This window comes from Aquarana catesbeiana, linkage group LG11, assembly GCF_042186555.1.
Source record: "Aquarana catesbeiana isolate 2022-GZ linkage group LG11, ASM4218655v1, whole genome shotgun sequence".
Lineage (NCBI taxonomy): Eukaryota > Metazoa > Chordata > Amphibia > Anura > Ranidae > Aquarana > Aquarana catesbeiana.
In genome coordinates this window covers 103,554,111-103,581,546 of record NC_133334.1, presented here as the reverse complement: position 1 = coordinate 103,581,546, position 27,436 = coordinate 103,554,111, and the positions used below count along the sequence as shown (strand labels likewise).

General features: G+C 42.8%; 1 protein-coding gene across 4 annotated transcripts in view; it reads left to right on the top strand.

Annotated features, from left to right (window-relative positions):
* Positions 1 to 27,436, top strand: part of LOC141112215 (AP-2 complex subunit alpha-2) — a 199,269-nt gene that overhangs the window by 39,615 nt on the left and 132,218 nt on the right. For all 4 annotated transcript variants that reach the window (XM_073604817.1, XM_073604816.1, XM_073604818.1 and 1 more), the window contains exons 2-3: positions 7,174 to 7,242; positions 23,981 to 24,123. In XM_073604817.1, the coding sequence (XP_073460918.1) occupies positions 7,174 to 7,242; positions 23,981 to 24,123 (212 nt within the window). The remainder of the gene's footprint in view (positions 1 to 7,173; positions 7,243 to 23,980; positions 24,124 to 27,436) is intronic.

The window sequence follows — 27,436 nt, the reverse complement described above, 5'->3', positions numbered from 1 at the left end:
CCGACTGGAGCTGTCGGGGTTTTTTTTTTTTTTTTTTTTTTTTCCTTTTGAACCCGCTGCGATTGAACGAAAAAAATATTGATCTTGTGTACTAGGCTTAAAGCAGAAGTATAACCAAAGCTTATTTGGCTGTACTTCTCCTGTGGATCACAGGAATGCAGTTCGTTCTGCACTCCTGTGACCCGTTTTCAGCAGACAGTGGGCTGTCGGTTTACGTCACAGAGCCAGTCCAGGCTGAGGCAAGATCAAGACCGTAAGGTCAGATCTGCCCACGTGCCTGGACCTGAGCCGACCGCTCCCGTCCCCACCACAGCCCAGCACTCCAGTAAGCGTGGGGGGGGGGGGGTCCTCTCTGCTCAGGAAGTCCTGAGAACCGAGCGATCGGCAGGGTTTGATCACTTGATTCTCAGTATTGGAGCCGGCAAGAGACAGATGCTGCACCCACTTAGGTATGTATGATTGTGAAAAAAAAAAAAATCCCATACTCTTCTTTTAGGACAGGAAGTGTGTTACTGGCTGACCATGTGAGAAAATGGGGGGGGGGGGAGCCTAAAGAAAAGGAATACAGCCACCACATCTAAGGATTGGTAAGCAGCAATGTATTGGGGTTTAGTTATGCTTTAACCACTACCCGCCCGGCCTATAGCAGAATGACGGCCGGGCGGTGGTTCCATTATCCTGACTGGACGTCATATGACGGCTTTCAGGATAAAAGCCGGCACGGTCTGACACACCGATACACCAATCTCGGTAAAGAGTCTGACGGAGACTCTACCACGTGATCAGCCATGTCCAATAACGGCTGATCAGTGTAAACGGGAAGAGTCGTTTATTGGCTTTTCCTCACTAGCGTCTGACAGATGCGAGGAGAGGAGAGCTGATCGGCGGCTCTCCTGACGGGGGGGGGGGGTCTGCGCTGATTTTAAGCGCAGCCCCACCGCTAATGCCCACAGAGGATGGCCACAAGGTATGCCACCCTGGTCCAGGGATGCCAATCATTGCCCATCAGCATGCCTGCCAGTCCTGCCCATCAGTGTCGCCTTTCAGTGCCCATGAGTGAAGGAGAAAACTTACTAATTTACAAAATTTTATAACAAACAAAAACTTTTTTTTTCTTTCAAACTTTTCGGTCTTTTTTTGTTAGCAAAAAAACCCATAAAAAGCAGAGGTGATCAAATACCACCAAAAGAAAGCTCTATTTGTGGAAACAAGATGATAATAATGTTGTTTGGGTACACTGTAGCATGACTGCGCAATTGTCATTTAAAAAGTGACAAAGATGAAAATTGGCTTGGGCAGGAAGGGGGGTGGGGGGGAGTGCCTGGTATTGAAGTGGTTAAAGACTCCATTGTTGAGGGCCAGTCAGGAGAAAAAATTAGTAGAATACAATTAAAGGAGAAGTCCAGCCTAAGCTCGTTTGGTTGAGCTTCTCCTATGGGTCACAGGAGTGCAATTCTACTTGCACTCCTGTGACCCATTTTTAGCAGAGAGCGGTCTGAAGTCAGGCACCGAGTCATTGCGACAAAGTCTGGATCCGACAGGTGTCTGGACTGAGAGCCTGTCTCAGCCTCTCGGTAAGCCGCAGAGAGACTGAGACAGACGCTCCCCGCCCCTCCACAGCTCAGCGCTTGAATGAGCATGGAGGAGCAGAAAGGAGAGCTGCTGACTGACAATCAGCAGCTCTCCGCTCGGGGAGCTGAGAGAACCGAGCCATCGGCGGTGTTCAGTGGCTCGGTTCTCAGTGCAGAGACGCCGGGGGACAGATGCAGCATCCACCTAGGTAAGTAAATGGGTTAAAAAAAAAAAAAACTATACTTCTCTTTTAAAGTGCATGTCCACTTTTAAAACTAAAATCCCTGCATCCACAGACATCCACATTCTAACACTAACCTATCTAGCCCTGTAAAGAAGAAATCGCTATACATACCTTTTTTTTGAATCCGATCTGGTCTCCAACGGCAGAAGCCCTGCAGAGGGCACAGCCAATAATGGCTGTGAAATGAATGGGGAGTGATGTCCCCCATAGTGTTACTATGGGGCTTCCGTTGTTGGATGTGTCCTCTGCACCCGCCTCCACAGAGAAGCCGTGGCTGACCGCTCAGCGTGGGGTCGGATTGGCGCAGAAAAGGTATGTAAACTGATTTCTTCTTTTCAGGGCTAGCTAGGTTAGTGTTAGATCATGGATGCCTGTAGATTTAGGGATTTTAGTGTTAGGGTGGACTTAAACTTTAAAGAATGCCATGTACTTTTAATACACTTCTGTTCTGTATTGGTTTAATAAAAATTCATAAAGTACATTAGCTTAAAGTGGTTGTTAACCCACTTTTGTTACATGCTGCCATCCTCTCTGCAGCATTATACTAATTGTCCCTGTGCCTGTGTTCTGTAAAAAAAAACCCAGCAGGATTGTACCTGTATGAGCTCCATTACCGGCGCTCAGCTGATTTTTCTCCTGCCTTGTCTCTCCGACTCACAGCTGCAGTGGGCAGGGCCGAGCCCTCCTGCTGACGTCAGCTGGGGAGGAGGGGGAGAGAGGAGGAGAGCGGAGATGCAGAACTCCGAGCCGCCGACAATCAGCTGAGCTGCGGGAGCGGAGCTCGTACAGGTACAATCCCTTCTTTCTTTTTTTTTTTTTTTTTTTTTTACATTGCACAGGCACAATTAGTATAGTGGTGCAGAGAGGATGGCAGCATGTAATATGTGAAATGAGATCAGCAGGAGTGGGGTGCGCGGGCACTGGTAGAGCAGAGACAGACGCAGAGGGGAAGAGGGAGGAGGAGGGGGGAGAAGGACACACAGATGGCAGGCTGCGGCTTACGGAATCACGCAAACAGACCACGATGTCAGCAGCCATGATTATCGTGATCTGTTTGGGGAGGGGAGGGCATAGCTAGGCAGGATCAGCCAGGTATTTCAGGTGATAAGGCACAAGCACTGTGCTGTAGAACATGCTTTAATGGAACAAGATCTTGAATTTCTTTGTTAACCCAAAAAAAAAAAAAAAACGCTTTAAACACTACAATGCAGGCACCTAGTGCTGCTTTCACATACCTTAGCTGCAATCTTCCACAGCCTGGGAACCACCAATCCTAGACAACTGCTTCCTGCAAGTTTTGGCACTTTGTGCAAGTGTTAGATGTGGGTCCTGACATCACTTGCCTCCCACACGTTTCTCTGTAACACTGCTGTTCTCGTGAGATATGAAGAAGACAAAATTGTGAAAAAATGCCATTAAAGGTATTTTCAGGCACGTCTGCAGATGCCAAAGGCTATTGCTGGAGCCTTTCAGTACCATTGAACTACTAAGGCCTTTCTTTTAAAGTGGCCCAGTTATCACTTGAAGACAAAGCCCATGCTGACAAGAACATGTTTTTTCCATTGCCTTCAAACTTTTATAGTTTTGCAGATTAAACCCCTCCTGCATTTCTGTGTTTTTGGACATTAAAGTAGAACTATAGGCAAGACTTTTTTTTATTTATTTTTTTTCCCCATTTTGGATAGAGCAAGGGAGGATTAAAGTGTATATGTGTGTGTGTATGTGTGTGTATGTGTGTATGTATATGTGTGTGTGTATATTAATCCTCCCTTGCTCTATCCAAAATGGGGGAATTTTTTTTTTTTGCAAATATCTATCTATCTAATTTGTGTGTCATTCTGCACTTCCAGGTAGGGGGCGCGCATCGCTTCTGGTTTGATTGGTCATGGCAGAAGTCGATCAGCGGGTGCCGGCAGGCATCCATTGGCCGGCACCCGCTGACTGCTGAGAAGAGAGGCTGGATGGAGCTTTGCATGTAAACCATGCAGAGCGCTGTTCTGACAGCGGGGATATGCATTTCTTTCCCTGCAAAGCATTGTTACTGCGGCCGCCCGGGCCGGGGAATTCAAATCCAGCTCCGTGACACAGTGGGAGATCGTCGCTCTGATCCGGGCACTGGTGAGGCTGCATCTGACAGGCACTGGTGAGGCTGAATTGACCTCTTGTATCATGTCTGCAGTCTGACCATCTCCTGTATCATGTCTGCTAGAGGTGCACTGAATAAAATTTTGCTAATACTATTAGCAGTGTGTTTAAGTTTAAATAAGATTGCAGACATGATACAGGGACAGGAGATTGTTATTGTTTGTGCAGACCACTGCATCACGTTATAACCTGAACAGCCATAGGGAAGATTGCCTTGTTTCATCAGGACAGTGATGGGCATTGCTCCCTAGCTCAGTCCAATGCTGCTGGTGCAAACGAGCCCTAAGAGGTTGTTGTTTGTTTCTTTTGAGGTGGCTTTTCCAGCACATTATAAGGCAAAGTCATCCAATAAAGAACTTCCTTTAAAGCACAATTGAAGACTTAGTAGTTTGTCTGTGTCTTTCATTCCCTGGTCACTTGTAGAGTGTGTGTGTGTAACCCTTGGATTAAAATTTCAACTATTGCACTTCAATCCCAATCTGTATTTCATTTTGATTGTACATTAGGCAGTGGCTTGCGCCCACTAGACTGGTTGATGTGATTTTTTTTTTTTTTTAACCCCCCTGGCGGTTTTCCAGAGTGTGGCTCGGGGTTAAAATTCAGTCCCATTAGCAGTAACCCCGAGCCACACTCGGGATCGTATTGCAGGATCCTGGTGCGGCGTTGCTTACCTTGTCCCCGGGATCCTGCGATGTCCCCCGCTGTGTCTGCGGGCTCCGTCCTCTGCCCGAAGCCTCTCCGTGCCAGGCTCCGTTCCCTGCGAGCGTCGCGACGCACGGGGGCGGAGCCTGGCGGCAAATTCAAAAAAACTGTAAAAATCATAACACATACAGTACTGTAATCTTACAGATTACAGTACTGTATGAATTGATTTGACATCCCTTTTGTCCCCATTGCTTTGTCCTATGCCCTGCATGCAGTTTTAAATTATATATACTGTTCTTTCTGGCTGGAAACTGGAGATTGTCCATAGCAACCAAAAAGTGTCCCTTTACGTCAAAAATGGTTTTGGACCAGCTAGAAAACTGCGATAGTAAATTAGAACACTTGCAGAATTGAGCGATAGTGAATCGTGGGGAAATTTATTTTTTATTATTTTATTTTTATTTATTATATTATAATTTATGTTTTTGTGTTTCAAACTTTATCATACCCGGGATATCTACTAGACCAGTGGTTCTCAACCTGGGGGTCGGGACCCCCTGGGGGGTCAAATGATGATTTGCCAGGGGTCACCAAATCCTGGGCTGTTCCTGAAGCCTGCACCACTCTCCCAGCCTTCTCGAGGCCGCCCAGCAGGGCTGTCCCTGGAGCCTGCGGCTGCCCACTCAGCCTCTTCGCAGCCGACCATTCAGTTCATGGCATGGCTGGGGGGCAGAGACTAGAGGTCAGCTGACTGGTGAGGAATGTGAAGTGGGAGGGGCTGAAGGAGACCCTATCTCCTGATTTCGGCATAGGTGTCACTGCTACGAGACACCACAAAGTCGGAGACACAGTGAGTAACACTACCTGTGATTATAGTTGCCATTAAAAGTCCCCACTACAGTTCTCAGATCAGCAGATGACCTTGATCAAGAGCACCTAATTTGGCTGATCAGAACTCCCCCCAGCATTGTCACTCATCCCAACTTCCCGCCAGCACTGCCACTCATCCCACCCCCCACCAGCACTGCCACTCACCCCCCCCCCACCACCACCACCACCAAAGAGTAAGAGAAGGAACAAAAATAGAGAATACATGGAAGGGAGATTTAAAGAGGGGGAGGAACAAAGAAAAAGGGAGAGAAAGAATAAGAGAAAGAACAAGAAAGACGGCTAGAGGGGGGGGGGGGGCGACAAGAAATTAGGATAGAGAGAGATAAAAGGGAAAGAAAGGAGAACAAAGAGAAAGAGTGGTGCATCCACAATGTACCATAAGGGGTTTTAATACTGTACGAGTGGAAAGGACTCAGGGAGCGCTAAATGTCCGTGGGTTAGGGGCGCAAATTACTTGTCTTGGCTTTGTTGCTGACAATCCAGACTTCGAAAATAATTTTACTGTTAGGGGTCCCCACAACTTGGGAAATTTTATCAAGGGGTCACGGCACTAGGAAGGTTGAGAACCACTGTACTAGACTCTTGTTTGGACAGATTTAAGTGTGTTATTGTTAAGAATTACAGACCTACAATATAAAACGCCAAATTTCTATGCAAAATAATTGTACCGCTTTCAGCACCTAAAATCCGAAATAATCATACCGCCAGGGAGGTTAAGGGCTTTTTCACACTTTACTAAATTTCTAACGCTTAACAAACGCTCCTATAGCATTAGTATGGGCGTTAGACTTGCTTTAATGAGCTTTAGTATAGGCATTAGACTGACTTTCACAAGCAGTAATGACGAATTAAAAATGCTCCTCAAACACCTATTCCATTACAGTTAATAAGCAAATCTTAAGGCCCCTCAACTGCACCGCAACAGCCTGCCAGAGCATTTGCAAAGCGTGACCATAGACTTGAATGGTTGGCATTGAAAGGCTTCAAATGCCTCTTGACTCGACATGAGGCTTCAGTTTTGAAGTGATGCTAACGCTTCATGTTTTGGTAGTGTGAACAGAACTATGTGCTTTCCATTGTATCATTTGCATAGGCATTTGAGGGGCGTTTTTAATGCCTGTCAAACGCCTGCTTTTAATGCCAATGTGAACTTAGCCTTAGGTAGTCACACCCGTTCTACTACATTTCCAAATAAACCTTTTCTTGGCTTTGTTTTGAGTACAGGTCATCAACAGTATATGTTTTATTGCCCTAAAAATTTTTGTGTGTGTGTGTTTGTTTTTTTTTTTTTTTTTTTTTTTTTTTTAAGATGAATTTTAGAGCCCTTTCCCACAGACCTTCAGTTTTTCAGATGGATCCAGGCTGAACCACAATGTGGGTCTATGAAAGGGTGGATGTATATGAGCATTTGTAACCGCCTACATCCAAGTCAGTTTGTCTTGTCTGCTCAAAAAAAATGGGAAAGATCTGCATTCTTTTCTGATTTTGTGAACATAGGCGGGCGTAAACTGATGTAAACCGAACTGGTGACAGATGTTAAAAAAACAATGGAGATTGATGTAACTCGGATCAGTACTCATCAGGTTTTATTCTTTTAGAACTATGTATTTAGTTAACTGAAGCCATATATGAACCATATATTTTATAAATGTTCTCTACTTCTTCTGTTTCCTCAGGCAAGAGCAAAGAAGCAGAAATAAAAAGGATAAACAAGGAACTGGCTAACATTCGCTCAAAGTTTAAGGGTATGTGTATTCTTTATTCTTTCCAGATCCCATTGGATATCTGATTTCTTTCAATGGTGCCTTTTTCTGATCAAAATTATTTTCAGTTGGCCAAACTTATGAATATCCCTCTTCAGTAGATGTTGGTCATGATTTTGTCCATTTCTGTGCAATGCTCTACGCACCTAGTATGTCAGTAACCAAAATTAGTATTTTTTAATATTTGATGATGTGGAAAGCTTAAAGCGGTAGCAAATTGCTTTTGTTTAAGATAATAAAAAAAACACCTGTAAGGCAATTGCATAATGTGCTAGTATGCATCACATACTAGCACATTATGAAATTCTTGCCTTGGAATAAAGCCTCCAGTGCTGTGGTTGTCACCGCTGCGAGGGCTGACCTCTTCCCTCTGGTCTTTCTTCCGAGTTTGTGCGTTCCGGCTATGTGATTGATTGGCCAAAGCCACAATATTTTAACTCCCGCCCATGGGCGTGGGAGCCCTCGGTTCCGGCACAAAGCTCTGAAGGTCCGTCAAGGTATGCCAGACGTTTCGAACGCATGCGCCGGTGACGTAACTGGCTGCATCCAGGGTCAATATCTCCTAAACAGTGCATGTTTTTAGGAGATATTTATTTTACCTATAGGTAAGCTTTATTATAGGCTTACTTGTAGGTAAAAATCACAAGCAGGCTTTACTACCGCTTTAAGTGGACCTTCAGCCACAGCTCCCCTATATTATTATTATTATTATTATTATTATTATTATTATTATTATTATTATTATTATTAAGTATACTACTCACCGGGAGGCGATGTCTGCACAATTTGGATACTCAACCAGCCACTAGATCCAGCGTTGTTCTGCTGATATCATTCTGTCCTCAGACACTTCTCGATCCCACGCTGCCATCTTACTTATGATGTCATCGAGAGGCCCACCAGCTATTCCGGGTTCAGCTGGTGTGGCTTTGCGATGACGCTCCGTAAAGCCAGCCCACCTCCTGCTTGCTGAATGAAAGGCTATATGATGTGCATATCCCGGGTGGCCCAGTAAGCACTATGCATGTCATTTGCCTAGGCAAACAATGTGCATAGAGGAGTGGGGCAACACATTTTGTAAAAAAAAAAAAAATGGGGGAGATCTGAGGAAATCTGTTCTGGTAACTAAAAGTAAATTTCTAAAGTTTCCATGGGTCAGGAAATTTTAACGATTTCTACTGATAGGTGAAGACCCTTTATCTACAAATCATGATTATAAAATACTGTGGCTGTCCTCATCCCCATAATCAAATATGTGTATCTCTGCCATACACTGGACTATAATCTACTAGGGAATCCACAACCTATACACAAAATAGTTATAAAATCTTCTTCTTTTTATTTTATTTTTCAAAGAGCTGTGTAACACAGGTATTACATCAATATCAATCAATCTTCCTGACAGGACACAGACTGCAAGAAAGAACAATTCAACAGGGTTCTTTAAATTTTTGCTACTCTTTCTAGAACTTAAATGGAAAGTTTTGGCTTTACATATACTTAGAATAGTTTAGTAAATACTATAATTACCTTTCTTGAATGACGTGTGTGTGTGTGTATTTACTCAGTAAAAAGTGAAAGAAGGGTCAGGAAATGTGATTGCATGGTTTCCAAAAGAAAGAGAAAAAAGCTGATATTAAAGCGATAGTAAACCGTCATAAAAAAATAAAATCGGACCCCATGCAGGTTTAAAGTGTTACTCAACCCAGGACCCTGCATTCTTTATTTCTGGTCTCCCACAGTACACAGTACATAGAACATGGAAATACAATTATTTTAGTAAATATAAACTGCTAAATACATTTTCTCGTCAGCAGTATGTAGAAGTCTTGTCTTGTAGAAGGCGTTTTCATTCTACTGACTGTCCTATGAGGCTGCAGGACCCCTGACCCTCTGTCTGGACTGTGCTGATTAGACCTGTGACAATCACATGCACCCTCCGAAGAAAAAAAACTAGCAATACACACCAAACTGAGCATGTGCAGAGTGACTCCAGAGGCTCTGTCTTATCAGGGGATGGTTTGGGGATTGGAAGAACGGGAGGATCAGAGAAGGCAGGATCAAACAACTTTTTTACACAATGCAGAGAAATAACCCCTTGGGTTCCACAGTGAGCATAACAAGCATGCTTTACTGCATATACAGATTGATTTTACTGTTGTGGGTTTAGTAACACTTTATCATAATGTACTAATAAGTGTCAACAATGTGCTAGTATGCAGCATATGACTGTACTTGGAGCCCTGTTACGGCTCCCCACTGTTTCCATCTTCTCCCAGTCTTTCTTTTGGGTTCACTGGCTCTGGCTGTATGAATGGCCAGGGCCATGATGACGTCCCTTTACTTCCACTTTAAAGTCTGTTTAAATCCCAACTCCTGTATGTCGGTCTGTGCAAGGAGGATAGCAGGCTCTATGTCTGCCGGTGACCTGTGATCGCTGTGTACAGAGGCAGAATGGGGAACTACCTATGTAAACAAGGCGAATTCCCCGTTCTGCCTAATATGTCAGATCTTCTGTTTCCAGTGATCGGGAACAGTGATCTGTCATGTCCCAGTGAGCCCACCTCCCCCCCCCCCCCCCCTTACAGTTAAAACATACCCTGGGAACACCCTTAACCCCTTGATTGCCCTCTAGTGTTAACCCCTTCCATGTCCGTGTTTTTTACATTGTAAAACATTCAATGTAATGTCACTGGTCCCCAGAAAGTGTCATTTGGGGTCAAATTTGTCCGCTGCAATGTCGCAGGTTGCCGTCATTACTAGTAAAAACAATAAAATAAATAAGTTCCTAAATCTATCCCATAGTTTGTAGACGAGATAACTTTTGCGCAAACCAATCAATATACTCCTATCGCGTGTTTTTTTTTTTTTTTTTTTTTTTTTTTTTATTTTATTCATTTTGAAATATGTAGAAGAATACATATCGTTCTAAACTGATGAATACATTTTGTTTTTTATATTTATTTATTTTTTTGGGTATGTATTATAACAGAAAGTAATTTCTTAAAAATTGTCGGTCTACTTTTTGCGCTATAAACAAAAACAAAAAACACAGAGGTGATCAAATAGCACCAAAAGCTCCATTTGTGGAAAAAAAAAAAAGGACGTCAATTTTGTTTGGGTACAGTGTTGCACGACCGCACAATTGTCAGTTAAAGCTACGCATTGCCATATCGCAAAAAATGGCCTGGTCATTAAGGGGGCATTTCTTTCTGGGGCTGAAGTGGTTAAAGTACAGGGTAAGAAAAGACAGAGGTTGAAAATGTAAGGGTGTTTAGGATCACAGGATTCCTTTTTTAAAAGAACAAGTGTGTTTTAAAGCGGAGTTCCACTCAAATTTTTAACTTAATCTTACCCCCTTCAGTTAATTGCATAGATGTTCAAATGCCGCACAAAATTTTTTTTTTTTTTTTTTATCGCTGTAATTACCTTTATATTGTACTTTATTGTGGCACTTCCTGTCTCTCCTGCCATGGGAGTAGGCGTGTTTATTGCCTTTCTCCGGCGCCGCACTGTCTCCTGGGAGCTTAGTGTCAGGCTTCCCAAGATTCAGTGCGGAAACAATGATCGTGCGCGTGAACAAGCTGTGAATGAACAGCATTCACTGCATCCAGGAAATCAATGCTTGTGGGCTTCACATGCCCACAAGCAAGATTGAGACAGCCAGCATCACATTTTTTAAGTTATTCTTCAGGACGAAAGCACACAGAGGCGGAAATATTACACTCAAACTGTGAGCATTATTTTGGGATTAGCAAAGTGTCTCAATGACCTAAAAAAAAAAAAAGTCGCTGGACTCCCGCTTTAATCACTTACCGACCGTGCTATAGCTGAATGAGAGCTACAGCGCAGCCGGCCAGTTCTGCGAGAGCATCATATGTCGTCCTGTGATCATTCAGGACACAACTGATCAGGGTAAAGGGACGTCTACACTGATAATTGGGGCAGTTCTGATGATCAGTGCAGTCCCATCAGTGCCGCCTCCTGGTGCCCTTCAGTAAAGGAGAAAATGTACCTGTTTGCAAAATTTTTGTTCTTTTTTCATTTAGCAAAAAATTAAAAACCCAGTGGTGAATAAATACCACCAAAAGAAAGCTCTATTTTTGTGAACATTTTTTTCATATGGGTACAGTGTAGCATGACCTTGTCAATGGCAATTGTCATTCAAAGTAAGACAGCGTGGAAAGCTGAAATTGGCCTGGGCACGAAGGGGGTAAAAGTGCCCAGTAGGCAAGTGGTTATTAATTATAAGTTTCACTTAGGTGCTTGTCAATTGAATTACAAATGTAATGTATTTAAAAATCTTTATTGTTTTAAATGCTCTTAATTGCTGTAAAGAAAAAAACTTTCCACGTCCCCTTACTCCTTTTATGCTGGCTTTTAAATTTTGGTTTGTGTTTTCTCTGAAGACCAAATAATCAATTTTTACAAATTCATTTGAATGTGGTGTGTTTTTGCAATGGGCACACCTGTTCATTAAAACAGGTACAATAAATCACCTAGTTAATAGATTGTGTTTTTCAGCCATGTATTAGATTTGGAAAGATGTATAATCTGTTTTATTTTGCCCATGGAAAGATTGCTAATGACATATTGGGCGCAGCGTCTAGGAAACTGCAGAACTCCGTGGAATTTCTAGAACCTGTAAAAAGAAAATTTAAAAAACCACTGCAAACCCGTTCTCAAAGAGACATGGCAGCGGAGAATGGCCAGCTTGTTTGGTTGATGGTGGTGCTGATAGCTTCACGGTCCAAAATTTATGTATGTAAGTGCTTAAGGGGTATGACTAGATGTTAAAACTAAAAATTCTGGTTGAACCCCCTCTAGTCCTAGTTCCCCTGCCCCTAGTCCTCCCTCCAGCCTTTTGCCAATCCAGAGAGAGATCGCTATTGAAGTCGTACAATTGCTTCTCAAAACCCCCTAAGGCCTTTTTCACTGGAACTCTCCTGGGTTTAGATTTCTATATGGAGGAGAAGTTGACTGGTTAGTAAAAACAATTTTATGCTTCCCAGATCACTTTTATCTGCGTTGTTCACGTTTGTAGGTGTATTTAGATCATTTTAGTTGCATTTAGAATTCTTAATTTGATCCTGGAGATGTGCAATTCTAATTTCTCAGAATGTGGCTAAAGTGACTGCACCTAAATGTAGGTAAGCGCTCAGTGTGAATGGCAGAATGGAAACATCAATACATTAATCCAAATTTAGAAATGTTCTCCAAATGCATGTTTGACACTGCTATTGTGAACGTGGCCTGAAACTGGGCCAGTGGATGTGCTCTGAATTCACTTCTTATGATGAAGAGTTCATACTCCATCCTATGCATGAGGGCAGAGTGTAGGCCCAGGTTAAAGGTTTGGATAAGTGCCTCTATGACTACAGAGGTGACATCTCGCTGACCTCACCTCGAAACAGGTAAGTATAAGATTGGCAGGGGGTGCTGGGAGCAGGAAGAAGTGCTATATAACTAACTGCACCAAAAGTGCAGTTACAATTTAATATGTAAAATGTCAGATCTCCCAACTTGAACCTTCAGCATACGGCTTTTGCAGGCACAGACACATGAACAGAGTGTTTTGGATCACTTTAATTATGTGAGTACCCACTACCAGACTGCCCAACACACAATGTTGAATGACTTTTCCTAAATGCTGCAGAGTTTTGTTTGCACTAATCTCTGCCTCCTTGTCCTACCCCTGCTGCAGCCAATGCAAATAACATCATTTCAAGCATTGTAGGAAGGTCTATGAACTTTTTTCTTTCATCACAGCAGTTCATACACGACCCTCTCTGCGCCTATTATATATAGGTTTGTGTAAAGTGTTTATTACAATGTGAGCATAACATTTCAGCTATTCGTTAAGGCTGTAAAGCAGGATTGTCAAACTCAGTTTCATCGTGGGTTGCATCAACATTATGGTTGTCCTCATGGACTGTTTGTAAGACTGTATCTACTCTGTATCATATTAAATAATTGCCTTTTGCTTTTGATTTATTATGATGCACTTCCTATTGAGCGTAGGATTCAGGGGTGTGCTTCCTATTAAACGTAGGATTCAGGGGTACACTTCCTGGCGAGAGCTGGGTTCAGGGGTGCGCTTTCTAGAGAGCGCAGGGTTCAGGGGTGTGCAACACAGGTTGTCCACATGTCACCTCCACCACCCCCTCCCAAAGCTTCTCGCATCTCACCTACCTGGCCCAGGCTCTAGTACCAGTGTACTAGTCTATCAGTGTAGGCAAATTTGCCTTGCCTTCCAGGGAGATCATTGATTGACATCTGTCCCCACCGAGAGTGTGTGCAGGGATCTTTGAGAGTCGCTAGCTGCCAAGAACAAACCTGTCCTTGTAAACACAGAAGGTTTTGTGTTTTTAAAGTTGACAGTGGGGAGCAGAGGGCGAGGGCTGGAAAATAGCCCTGAGTGCGAGGACCACATGAAATGGCCTGGCGGCCTGGATTCAGCCTATGGGCCATATGTTTCACACATGTGCTGTAAAGAGTTTACTTAAATGAATGTCTCCTAAGGTTTACACTATTCATAGTATTACATTTTTGGATGTCTTTACATTTTTGATGGCACCAGTTTTTAGTAATTCATTTTGAAATCGTTACTAAGGATTCCGTGAGCATGAGGTGGTTTGCAGCAAGTGGGTATTGGATTCGCCAACATTGTTGTAGATTTCTCAGTGCATAATCTCATAGGAACCAAACAATTAAAGCGAAATTCTAGGTATGATATTAATTGCATAGATACATTTGTTCAGCTTGTATACATGTTTTATATTGGATTGCTGTCATCTCCCAGGCTCTGTGCTGAGCAGCTGCCAGCTAGCCCACTCCATACTGATCACAGGGAGTCATTCGCTGGTGGGCACATTCACAGAGCGTCTATTTTTCAGATTGAATCATAGCCCACTTAGTCTAATCCACAAACTAGGAATATATTGGTGATCACTGTAGTAGCGTTGACTGCTACGGTGATTGTCAGCTTGCGCAGCAGTCCATTGGATATGAAATGTGCATATTTACATTTGTTTAAAGTGGATGTAAGCCCTTGCATATACCCAGCAAAGTGAAGAGCCTCAGGGATTAAACCAATCTACCTACATAAGTTTTAATGCTGTCTTCATTTTTATATACTATTTAGAAAGTTCAGATCCTGTTAGATGTTCTCTTCCTGTTCAGCACTGCAGTGAGGCCTGGGCATAAAGCCAAGACAGCTGATTGGAGGGGAGGCACACCCCCCCTCTCCTCATAGGTAGAGACTTTCAGCTCTGTTTGTTGAATAATCTATTTATAGGATCATCCCCAACACAAAACTCAGGCTGCTTTTATCATATATGACAGAGAACTTGTCAGCAGTTATCAGGCTGATGGAAGAACTGAGCAGGACAAAGCTAAGGGGACATTGGGGGTTATTTACTAAAGGCAAATCCACTTTGCACTGCAAGTGTAAACTAAAGTGCACTTGAAATTGCACTGAAAGTGCACTTGGAAGTGCAGTCGCTGTAGATCTGAGTGGGACATGCAAGGAAAATAAAGCATTTTAGCTTGCACGTAATTGGATAATAAAATCAGCAGAGCTTCCCCTCATTCAGATCTACAGTGACTGCACTTTTGCACTTGTAGTGCAAAGTGGATTTGCCTTTCTTAATAACCCCCATAGTGCTTTGAAGAGAGATAACAAAACACTGCATGAATCGGGTTTACATCCACTTTAAGCTGGACTAATGTGAGGCTTCATGCACACTAGTGTTTTTTTTCTACTCCTAGAAGCTAGTGTTCTCCTATGTGTCCATGCACACTACATTAGACTATTGGCATCAGCATTCAGAAGCAGAAAAAAAATTGTTTTTTGAGCGCTTTTCCAGCAGAAAAAAAACGCTGAATGCGCCTAACTGCTTCTAAATGCTACTTTTCTTTTGAGCTTATAAAAAAACGCTAGTGTGCATGGAGTCCCTTCCTTCAATTAAGATCATACCTGGAGTGCAACTGTAATTTTGCTTCATTTAATATTAACCTTGATTATATAATTAATTTTATTTATTTTTTTAGATTTTCAGCCTAGCAATAACCAAATCTACTAGTGCAAGCCAGATATCTACAGCTCTTATTAAAAGTCATCACATTATATTTGGCAGAGATTATGTAGAGTAAATTTAAATATGCAAGAAAAAATGTAGCAGCTCAAGCCTTCTACTCCTTTCATTTTTTTTTTTTTTCTTCCAAATCCCTTTTCCCTTTCATGTCACCTGTTGCATGCTTGCGATCAGACGAGGAGCTGTATATACAGGAAGCGGAGGAGTTAATCCAACTCCAGAATAGCCGCATCATAATGTCGTGACAAAGAGATTCCGGCACCATAGCAACCAGGGAGGATGAGCAGTCAGACAAGCTGTAGTGTTTGCTCCTCTACCACTGTCAGAACAACCTCCTATTCTCTCTAACGCTGTCCGCATACTTTGCACAGCCATCCTATTTATGGCTTTTTAATACAAATAAAAATATACCTAGATAACTGCTTGTCTATGTAGGTGGTTAATGATTTTGGATACACGTATGGATCATAATCTCTTTATCAGAGAGGAGTGTTTAAAGTGATAGTAAAGGTTCCATTTTTTTTTTCCTTTTTTTTTTTCTTTATTGAAATAAAAATGATGTTGTGCTTGCCTGCTCTTGTGTGCAGTGATATTGTACAGAGCAGTCCCCTACCACCTCTTTTTCAGTCCCCTGCTGCCCCCCGTCGGCACTGTCTGCTCCTCCTCCTTCAGGTGCCTCCTCAGCAAGCTGGGTGCACAAAAGACACCTGTGCAGGCGCGCTCCCCAGCCAGGCTATGTGTGTGTTCATAGACCCACACAGCGCTGGTAATCCACGTCCCCACTCTCTTCACAGGAGTTTGACTGACAGCAGCAGGAGCCTATGGCCTCTTTCACACTGGTGTTCACTCTAGATCCATCTGTCGTTTTTTTTTCAGGTGGATCCAGACTGAACCACGATGTATGTCTATGGGTGGGCGGAAGTAAATCGATCGTTTACATCAGCTTTCATTCGTGTTTGTTCAGGTCGGTGTTTGTCAACGCTACTACAGTGATCACCGATTTATATTCCTGGTTTGTGGATTATACTAAGTGAATGGGTGGGCTGTGACAGCATGATCTCCACCTCATTCAGTCTGAAATGGGCGCGCAGCGAGTGACCCCCCCCCCCCGTGGTCTGTATGGAGTGGGCTAGCTGCTCAGCACCTGGGAGATGACAGCAATCCGGAATAAAACATGTATACAAGCTGAACCAATGTAACTATGCAATTAGGATCATACCTAGAGTTTGGCTTTAATTGTTTGGTTCCTATTTCTTATGCCTGTGGGCTGTAGAAAATGGCAGGAACTGGCTGCCGTTGGAATGAACAAACTGGAGAGGATTAAAATCTTTCCCCAATGTCTGCTGTTCTAGTAAGCTACTGCTTGCTTTGCAGGATAATCTCAATTCAGTCCTACAAAAAGGCTTTGTATGCATCCTAAATGTGTATTGCCTTTCCATAGGAATGAATGAATATTCTTCCAAATGTTAGTGAAAAAAGCAGGGAGGGTGGTAATGCGTTTCAGAGACAAATTCCTCCATTTTGTTTTTTTTTTGTTTGTTTTTTTTATACTAACTTTAAGCCTTGTATACACAAGCACCATAAGGGGACACTTATATTACTGCTGTCCTCTAAATTTAAGTCTGGTGGATGATCATTCTGTTGAACCACATGACGAAGTACAGATTAGTTTTTGTGAAGCATGAAAGGATGAAAGCAGGCTCCAGCATGTGTCCACATTGCAGTCTGTTGCCCCATCCATGAAAAAGTCAGATGTGCTCCCAAAATAAGCTAATTGTATAGAAATGTTGGATGCCCATCACCTTCCAGCACACGTGTACAGGACTTGTCCTCTATAAAAATGTTTTCATTGGGCAGGGCTGGACATAAATAGTTCTATAGCAATAAGTAAATTTGTATAACTGTGTAATGAGTGCCTCCCACCCACCTTGACTTCAAAATGTAGGAATTTATGGAGCCCAGAGCTGTGGCAGAATATTGGATTCACTGACCAAGTGTTTGAAGTAAGATGTTCTTGTCCATGTTTGCCTATTCACTTCCACACGTGCTCTTACAGCGTGCTTTGGGCACTGATTTCCCTATTTACATGACTTTATTAATATGAGTTTAAAACATTCATAAAGATGCAGTTTAGAAAAATAGTTGAGGCTTCATAAATCTGTTTCTAGTAGGGTCATCAGGGGTCGTAAGTAAAGTTTGAGAAAATCAGCAAAAAAGACTGCGTTCTTTGAGAATTGTTTTTTTTAGTGATAACATTGTGAGGGTTTTCAGGTCAGAGTTCTTTCAAACAGCTGAGGTAGTAGAAATAGGAGAAAACTGCAGAGAGGTTCCTTCGAAAATCAAAAACAGGAAACGGAGTCATCCTTCCTGTCCTTCTTCTTTTTTTTTTTTGTTTTTTTTTTTTTGTTTTTTTTTAACATGAATCTGCAATTTCATGGTAATCGGCTTATTCCAGCACTTGACACATTTTGCTTTGAATCTAGGAGCCAGCTAAAAAAGTTGGGAGCCAGTTTCTTTTTTTTTTTTTTTTTGTGAGGTGCAGAATGTAGGACATGGGATGCAGAGTAGGGTGCAGGTCACTGCAAGACATGGGGTGTAGGACATGTGGTACAGGGTACTGGAAAAGGGTGCAGAATGTGTGGTGCAGGGCATGTGGTACTGGATAAGGGTGCGGGTTGCAGGCAAAGGGTACAGTGTGCAGAATGCAGGACATGTGGTGCAGGGCACGGGGTTCAGGACAGTAATGCAATCACCCACTACCCCTGTGTCATCCTGCATGTCCTGTGCATCTTCCCCAACAGTGTCTGAGCAAAGTGGATGCAGAGGGCAGCTGTGATTAGTAGATGTGATCTGTCTACCACACTAACTATACTCGTATCAATCGATCTACAGCTCGACCTCCTCTAGCAGCTTCTGCGGGTCACTTCTCACCGAATGCACCATCCCTCATTTGGTTTGTGGTGCTCAGATGCAGTGTAGTTCTGCTTTAAACTAGGTTTATACATGGATGTGACAGTGCTTGTTTATCTCCGAGACAAATATTGTAGCAAGTATGGTGTTATTTTGTATGATGTGTAATTGGCTCTGTTGGGGAGATTTGTGGGTGTAATACCGAATTCACAGCACTGACAGGCGTCCTGAGACCTGGGGAGATTTGCATGGTTCTATGAATCAAGTCAGCATATTCTTTACTTATTTGCTAAGCTGACCTCTCCCTACTGCTCGAGTGGTGAATCTGCACTGTCATCAGGCCAGATTTAGCAGCGTTTCACTTTTTCATTCAAAGTGTGAAAACTTTTTTCAAATTTAAATGTTTGTCTTGGCACCATTGACTTGTTACATTACATGTGTTTATTATCTTCACTGACTCATCCCAGCTGCTTTAAATACAGTATATACACAAATGAGTTGTCTGTTTTGGTTCATTTGCATTTATTTTACTGGTATACCCTTTGATTCCATATGTTCTGACATGTGGCATGCTATGTGTATATTCTATTAAATGTGTATATATGTATGTGTGTGTGTGTGTGTGTGTGTGTGTGTGTGTATGTATATATATATATATATATATATATATAGTGGGGACGGAAAGTGTTTTTTTCACTGTTATATTGCCATTTGCTAAAATCATTTAAGTTCATTTTTTTTCCTCATTAACCACTTAAGGACCAGCCTCGTTTTGGATTTTAGGTGTTTACATGTTTAAAACAGGTTTTTCTGCTAGAAAATTACTTAGAACCCCCAAACATTATATATGGTTTTTCTTCTAACACCCTAGAGAATAAAATGGCGGTCATTGCAATACTTTTTTTTGCACCGTTTTTGCGCAGCGGTCTTAAAAGCGCACTTTTTTTTGGAAAAAATTCACTTTTTTGAATAAAAAAAATAAGACAACAGTAAAGTTAGCCCAATTTTTTTTTTTTTAATATTGTGAAATATAATGTTACGCCAAGTAAATTGATACTCAACATGTCACGTTTGAAAATTGCGCCCGCTCGTGGAATGGCGTCAAACTTTTACCCTCAAAAATCTCCATAGGCGACGTTTAAAAAATTCTACAGGTTGCATATTTTGCGGTACAGAGGAGGTCTAGGGCTAGAATTATTGCTCTCGCTCTACCGGTCGCTGCGATACCTCACATGTGTGGTTTGACCACCGCTTTCATATGCGGGCGCTACTCTCGTATGCGTTCGCTACTGCGCGCGAGCTCGTCGGGAAAGGGGGGTTTTAAAAAGACCTCAGATCTCATATTTACACTAAAATGCAATAAAAAAAAAGTCATTTAGAAAAATGACATTTGCCTTTAAGAGGCGTGGACGGAAGTGATGTTTTGACGTCGCCTCCGCCCAGCAGTGTCATGGAGACGAGTGAGCGCCATCTTGGCCTCACTCGTCTCCAGACAAACCACGGAGGAGGACGCGATTGCCTCCGCTGCTACCGACGGCTCCGGTAAGCGGCGGAGGGCACCGATAAAAGTGATCTCGCGGCGAATCCGCCGCAGGGACCACATTTATCTGACAGCCGGCCGCCGCACGAAAATGGGGATACCGGGGTTATGGCAGCTAGCTGCTGCCATAACAACGATATCCCCGTTCAAAGTTTGGACGTACATCGTCGTGCGGCGGTCTTGAAGTGGTTAATGTATACACAGCACCCCATATTGACAGAAAAACACAGAATTTTGACATTTTTACAGATTTATTAAAGTAAAACTGAAATATCACATGGTCCTAAGTATTCAGACCCTTTGCTCAGTATTTAGTAGAAGCACCCTTTTGATCGAATACAGCCACGAGTCTTTTTGGGAAAGATGCAACAAGTTTTTCACACCTGGATTTGGGGATCCTCTGCCATTTCTTCTTGCACATCTTCTCCAGTTCTGTCAGGTTGGATGGTAAATGTTGGTGGACAGCCATTTTTAGGTCTCTCCAGAGATGCTCAATTGAGTTTAAGTCAGGGCTCTGGCTGGGCCATTAAAGAACAGTCATGGAGTTGTTGTGAAGCCACTCCTTCGTTGTTTTAGCCTGTGTGCTTAGGGTCATTGTCTTGTTGGAAGGTAAACCTTCGGCCCAGTCTGAGGTCCTGAGCACTCTGGAGAAAGTTTTCATCCAGGATATCCCTGCACTTGGCCGCATTCATCTTTCCTTCGATTGCAACCAGTCGTCCTGTCCCTGCAGCTGAAAAACACCCCCACAGCATGATGCTGCCACCACCATGCTTCACTGTTGGGTATTGGACAGGTGTTGAGCAGTGCCTGGTTTTCTCCACACATACCGCTTAGAATAAAGGCCAAAATTTCTATCTTGGTCTCATCAGACCAGATAATCTTATTTCTCACCATCTTGGAGTCCTTCAGGTGTTTTTTTTAGCAAACTCCATGCGGGCTTTCATGTGTCTTGCACTGAGGAGAGGCTTCCGTCGGGCCACTCTGCCATAAAGCCCCGACTGGTGGAAGGATGCAGTGATGGTTGACTTTCTACAACTTTCTCCCATCTCCCGACTGCATCTCCGGAGCTCAGCCACAGTGATCTTTGGGTTCTTCTTTACCTCTCTCACCAAGGCTCTTCTCCCCCGATAGCTCCGTTTGGCAGGACAGCCAGCTCTAGGAAGGGTTCTGGTCGTCCCAAACGTGTTCCATTTAAGGATTATGGAGGCCACTGTGCTCTTAGGAACCTTAAGTGCAGCAGAAATTTTTTTGTAACCTTGGCCAGATCTGTGCCTTGCCACAATTCTGTCTGAGCTCTTCAGGCAGTTCCTTTGACCTCATGATTCTCATTTGCTCTGACATGCACTGTGAGCTGTAAGGTCTTATGTAGACAGGTGTGTGGCTTTCCTAATCAAGTCCAATCAGTATAATCAAATACAGCTGGACTCAAATGAAGGTGTAGAACCATCTCAAGGATGATCAGAAGAAATGGACAGCACCTGAGTTAAATATGAGTGTCACAGCAAAGGGTCTGAATACTTACGACCATGTGATATTTCAGTTTTTCTTTTTTAATAAATCTGCAAAAATGTCAACAATTCTGTGTTTTCTGTCAATATGGGGTGCAGTGTGTAACGAGGAAAAAAAAATATATAACAGAGTGAAAAATGTATGTATGTATATACAAATTTTTTTTTTTTTTTTACCATGCACAATATTTGGTTTTTCAAAGCAGACCTAAACCCGGACTACAGTTATAGCTAACCATTTAAGGGTTCATGCATACAGGTGTGAGGACCAAGTTGAAAGTAGTCTGCTTGTGGTGTTTGAATTTACTTTTGAGTGGCCTTGACTTGCTTACAGTTTACTTATTAGAGAATAGCACTCTGCAAAGGATTGCACAGCCACTCTCAACCGTGGAACCCTACAATTTCCTCCAGAGGTTGCTAGGGGGTTCCTTGATTTTGATTGACCTCCAATTTGATGGTACCTCTAGAGTTTAAGGGTCAACACCACTTGGCAGATTCAGCAGGGGTTCCTCAAGACCTACAATATTTCAAGGGTTTCTCTAGGCCAAAAAGGTTTAGAGGCTGGATCGGATTCATAATTCGGTTCCGATTCCTTGCCTTCCAGTCTCAATGGTGCTGAATGTTCTCTTAAAGAGTATATAAACCCTAACGGCAAACTTGCCTTTTTTTTATTTTTTATATACCAGAACTATTTTTGTTACTTAGATTATATGTATAAAAAAACCCTGTTGTTTTTGTCAGAAATGCCAAGCTGTCCTACTGTATGTCATCTGCACACTTACTGCGTTTTTAACTTGAGGAGCCTATTCTGGCCGCCTCAAATGGTTTTGCACAGAGCAGCCCCAGGTTGTGGTGTTTTTTTGTTTTTTTTGTTTTTTTTTTACCTTAATGCAGAGAAAGCATTAAAGTAGAACTATAGGCAAAACTTTTGTTTTCATTTTGGATAGTGTAAGGGAAGGCTGTAACCCCCTGTAAGGTTTATTTTTATCCTCTTGTTCCCGTTGGGGAGATTTCCCTTCACTTTCTGTCCAATAGCCAAAACAGGAAGCAGAGGAAATCCCTGCAAATTAAGGGAACTCTTGAGGACCCCCAGGTCACTAGAACTAGTGTCCCATTGGAATATTTCCCCTCTTACTTTTCTTGGGGACAGCTCAAAATTTGGGATTTTCTTTTACTTTCCCTTTTAATGATAATGGTAAACGGGACATATAGGGGGAATCTCCCTAACTGGGACAGAGCAAACAACTCTCTCAGGTGTTCTAATCCACCTCCCCTCTATCCCAAAAAAAAAAAAAAAAATGTTGCCTTTGGTTATACTTTGACCACTTCCGGACTGGCTCACGATGATATACGTCGGCACTTTAAAGAGGGATATTGCTATCTGCTACCTTCTAGATGCATCAAAACAAAAGATGTGCAAAACCTTTAAGGAGTTTTAAAGGCAGAAGGTTTTTTTTTTTTTTTATCTTGATGCATTCTATGCATTAATATAAAAAGCCTTCTGTGTGTAGCAGCCTCCCCAGCACCCCCTTATACTTACCTGAGCCCCATCTCTGTCCAGCGATGTCCACGAGTCCCTCGGCCATCCCTGACTTTCCCTCCTGATTCGCTGAGACACATCAGCAGTGCCATTGGCTCCCGCGGCTGTCAATCAAAGTCAGTTAGCCAATCGGGAGAGAGAGGGGGCAGGGCCTGTATGGACACAGAGCTGCAGCTTGGCTTGGGTGCCCCCATAGCAAGCTGCTTGCTGTGGGGGCCCTCAACAGGAGGGATGGGCCAGGAGCAGCGAAGAGGAACCCGAGAAGAGGAGGATCCAAGCTGCTCTGTGCAAATCCACTGCAACAGAGGATATAAGTATAACTTGATTGTTTTGTGTTTTTTTTTTTTTTTTTTTTTTTTTTTTTTTTTTTATATTTTTACAACAAGAGACTTTACAGTCACTTTAAAAGATAAAGTCACCTTTTGGAACATGCAGCATGTTCTGGTAGCTGCAGCCTCTCTATCTCTTCCCCTCCCTGTTACTGCAAGCGGGGGATCTTCTCCCCATGCCTGCTGTCATTATTTGAGAACACAGGAGGTTGCTCGGCACAAACTGATGATGTCACAGTCTTCACCTTAGCCAAAGTATTTTGCGTTCATTGAGAAAAGCAGGCACCCTCCTGTTTTCAGTAAGCAGCAGGGCAGCTGCTTGGCACTGGACCCAGAAGCTAGCGGACAACACTGTAGTAGTGGTGCCTACTATGATTTCAGGCTTCCAGGGGAATCCCACAGGTATGGGGCAATCACTTGCCCAAGCTGGAGCAATGTAAAAATTGCCATACCTCCAATTCGGCTTTAAACTAGAGGTTTAATTGGGCTTTAAATGTTTAAAAAAAAAAGAAAAAAAAAAAAGGTTTATCTTTAAAACCGATATCAACCATAAAATATCTATTAACAAATGATACAATTTATAAACCCCAATTTTAAAAATGACCCTAAACCGTTATTTTCCTTTTTAAATGAAGCCGAGTTTTGTGTGCGTGTGTGCGTGTGTGCGTGTGTGTGTGTGTGTGTTTATATTTTAAAACCAGATGTATTCATTGTGCATACTTGATGGATCTTTGTAATGCAAATTTAATTTTTCTGAATTGATGTCCCTTTTTATTTTGCTTCCCTCCCATCCACAGGAGATAAAGCTTTGGATGGCTACAGCAAGAAGAAATATGTCTGCAAGCTGCTTTTTATCTTCTTACTTGGCCATGACATTGACTTTGGCCACATGGAGGCTGTGAATCTGCTCAGTTCCAACAAGTACACAGAGAAGCAGATTGTGAGTCAGACTTTTTAATATCTTTTATAGCACCATGATTTTTGTTCAGTTCCTAGCATCTGAACTGATGTGCATCTGAGAGGTCCTGTGGTAGGTAAATAAATAAAACTTGTCTAAAAAAAATATTATATAAAAAAAAAAAAACTGTCATTACTGTCCCTTGGCTTATCTGCACACGGTCCTTCCCAAGGTCTTCCCTCCCAATGGAAAAACTCTAGCCTCTTCTATGCATTGACTTGACAGTCCAGGAGACAGCCATCCTTTAGCTTTTGCATAAAGGTTTTGGGACTGACTATGGCCTCTTGAGCTAGTCTCACAAGCTCAATCTCATTCCAAACTGTTGCAACTCAATATACTGGCACTGTGGGACAGGCAGGCTCAGTCACTGGATCACTGCATCTGCCGCCCAAAAGCAGGCTTGCACTGGCCTGGTGGCTAACCAGTCCAGCGCTGGAAAATCCTTTTTCCCAGTGGTTTTGGGCATTCTTACGACAGGCAGCACTTGAAGATTCGGACAGTTATCCCTAGGCCCTTTCAAAACCAGGAAGTTGACTTCTTACAAGTCTGTCATTGAGCCTGGAAAGTGTATTTCTCATGATGTGAGGCATAGAATTCCATCCAAGACAGTACTCTGAGACAAGTCCTATCTTTTCTCTAGTCTGTTGTTAATCAAAGTCTGGCCTTAAAGTGATTGTAAAGTCTGGGGATCAATCCTCGGCACGCTCTCAAGACAAGGGATTTGGTAACTGTGGGAAGCTTGTCTCTTGATCATTATGTTTAAAGCTCTGGGTGATTTGGTTGTCCCTTCAGCATCGGACCGCTCCTCTCTGGGTTCATGGCAGTGGTTTACATTAACAGTGAGAAACCAAGACTTGCGTGCCACAAAGTGTATTTGATTCTTCCTTGGGTGAAAAGGCATGCACATTTACGAAATGAACTTCCTCCATTATTAGTGTCTGAACTCCAGATAGTGCCTTCTTACTTAAAGAAAAAGTTTCCATCCAGACCTCTTTGATTTGATGGTTGGGGGGGGGGGGGGGGGAGAGAAAGAGATGCAGTACCTGGACCTTAGCTACTTTTGCAGGATCAAGATGTACAGGCAGACAGGTATTTGGAGCATATCAGGCTCCTTGCAGACTTTGTGGGCCCTCACAAACAAATCATCTTATCTCCAGGACCAGTTTACCACCCTGCGTCCTAAGTCACTGGCTTTTAACTGCTTGGCTCTTGAAGATTCGGACAGTTATCCATAGGCCCTTTTAAGACCAGGAAGTTGACTTCTTACAAGTCTGTCATTGAGCCTGGAAAGTGTATTTCTCGTGATGGATGGAATTCTATGCCTCACAAGAGAGTACTCTGAGACAAGTCCTATCTTTTCTCCAGTCTGTTGTTTATCAATGTCTGGCCTTAAAGTGATTGTAAAGTCTTGTTTAAAAAATAAATAAATACAATAAATAACAAACATGTCCTACTTGCCTCCTCTGTGCAGTTGGTTTTGCACAGAGCAGCCTGGATCCACCTCTTCTCGAGTCCCTTTTCTATGCTCCTGGCCCCTCCCTCCTATCGAGTGCCCCCTCCCCCAGCAGCTTTCTATGGGGTCACTTGAGCTGAGTCAGAGCTCCGTGTATCCATTACACTACACTACAAAGATTAAATAGGCATGTTACAAACCAGAGGATTCAGGTAAGAACCAATATTCCTCTAGATTACATGAATCTACAACCTGATCACTTGTCTCCAAAGGATTGGCCTTCTACGTCAGTAAGCAAAGCTCACCCCAGGGGATAGCATCCCACACTCTGGCTCGCAAGCATAGGTGTTCTCCTTATTGACTTTATTAACCACTTACGGACCGCCTGCCGCAGTTTTTTTACGTTGGTTCTTTGAAGAGGAATATCATTGTTATGGCAGCAACTAGCTGCCATAACCCCGGTATCCTCTTCTTCAGCGGGCGGTCCGCTTTCAGATAAAAGTGGTCTCTGCGACGGATCCGCCGCAAGATCACTTTTTTTCGGCGGAGGGAGAGGGCCCCCTCCTGCCGCTTACCGGCGCCGGCGGTAGCGGCGGAGGTGATCGGATCCTTCTCCTGGCTTGGTATGGAGACGAGTGAGGGGAAGATCTCCATTTCATTGCAGGGCAGAAGCTACGTCAAAACGTCACTTCCGCTCATAGCTCTTAAAGGGCCATTTTTATTTATTTTATTTTTTTAGTTTTTCAAATGACAATTTTTTTTTTTTTTTTTTTTTTTATATTGCATTTTCGTGTAAATATGAGATCTGAGGTCTTTTTGACCCCAGATCTCATATTTAAGAGGTCCTGTCATCCTTTTTTTTTCTACTACAAGGGATGTTTACATGCCTTGTAATAGGAATAAAAGTGACACAATTTTTTTCTTTAAAAATAAAAAATAAAAGGTAAAATAAATAAGAAAAAAAAAAAAAAAAAAATTTAAATGCTCCCCGTCCTGCCGAGCTTGCGAAGCAAACGCATACGTGAGTTGCGCCCGCATATGAAAACCGTGTTCAAACCACACGAGGTAGCGCCGCGATCGGTAGAGCGAGAGCAATAATTCTAACCCTTAAACCTCCTCTGTAACTCAAAACCTGCAACCTGTAGAATTTTTTTTAAACATCGCCTATGGAGATTTTTAAGGGTAAAAGTTTGTTGCCATTCCACAAGCGGGTGCAATTTTGAAGCGTGTCATGTTGGCTATCCATTCGCTTGGCGTAACGTTATCTTTCACAATATAACACAAATTGAGTTAACTGTTTTATTTTTTTAATTAAAAAAAAGTGTATTTTTTCCAAAAAAAGTGCGCTTGTAAGACTGCTGGGCAAATACGGTGTGACAAAGTATTGCAACGACCACCATTTTATTCTCTAGGGTGTTAGAAAAAAAAATGTTTGGGGGTTTGAAGTAATTTATCTAGCAAAAAACAGTTTTTAACAAATCTCAGAAAGAGGCTCTGTCCTTAAGTGGTTAAAAGAAAAGTATGGGTTTAAAAAAAAAAAAAAAAAAGAAAAATTTAAACTTGCCTATGTGGATGCAGCATCGATCCTGATGCTGCATCTTTCCCCCCAGCGGCTCTGTAGGGAGAACTGAGTGGTCAAACACCACTGATTGCTCCCCTTCAGTGCTCACTGGAAGGCTGGGCTGTGGAGGAGGCGGGAGGGGCTCACTCATATCTCTGAGGGGCTAAGCCAGGTGGCGATCCAAGGTTCTGGGTGGATCTCTACCATGTGATCGATCTTTTCAGAGCCTGAACGGGCTCTGTGACATCAACCCACAGCGGGCTTTAGCTTACTGTCTGCTG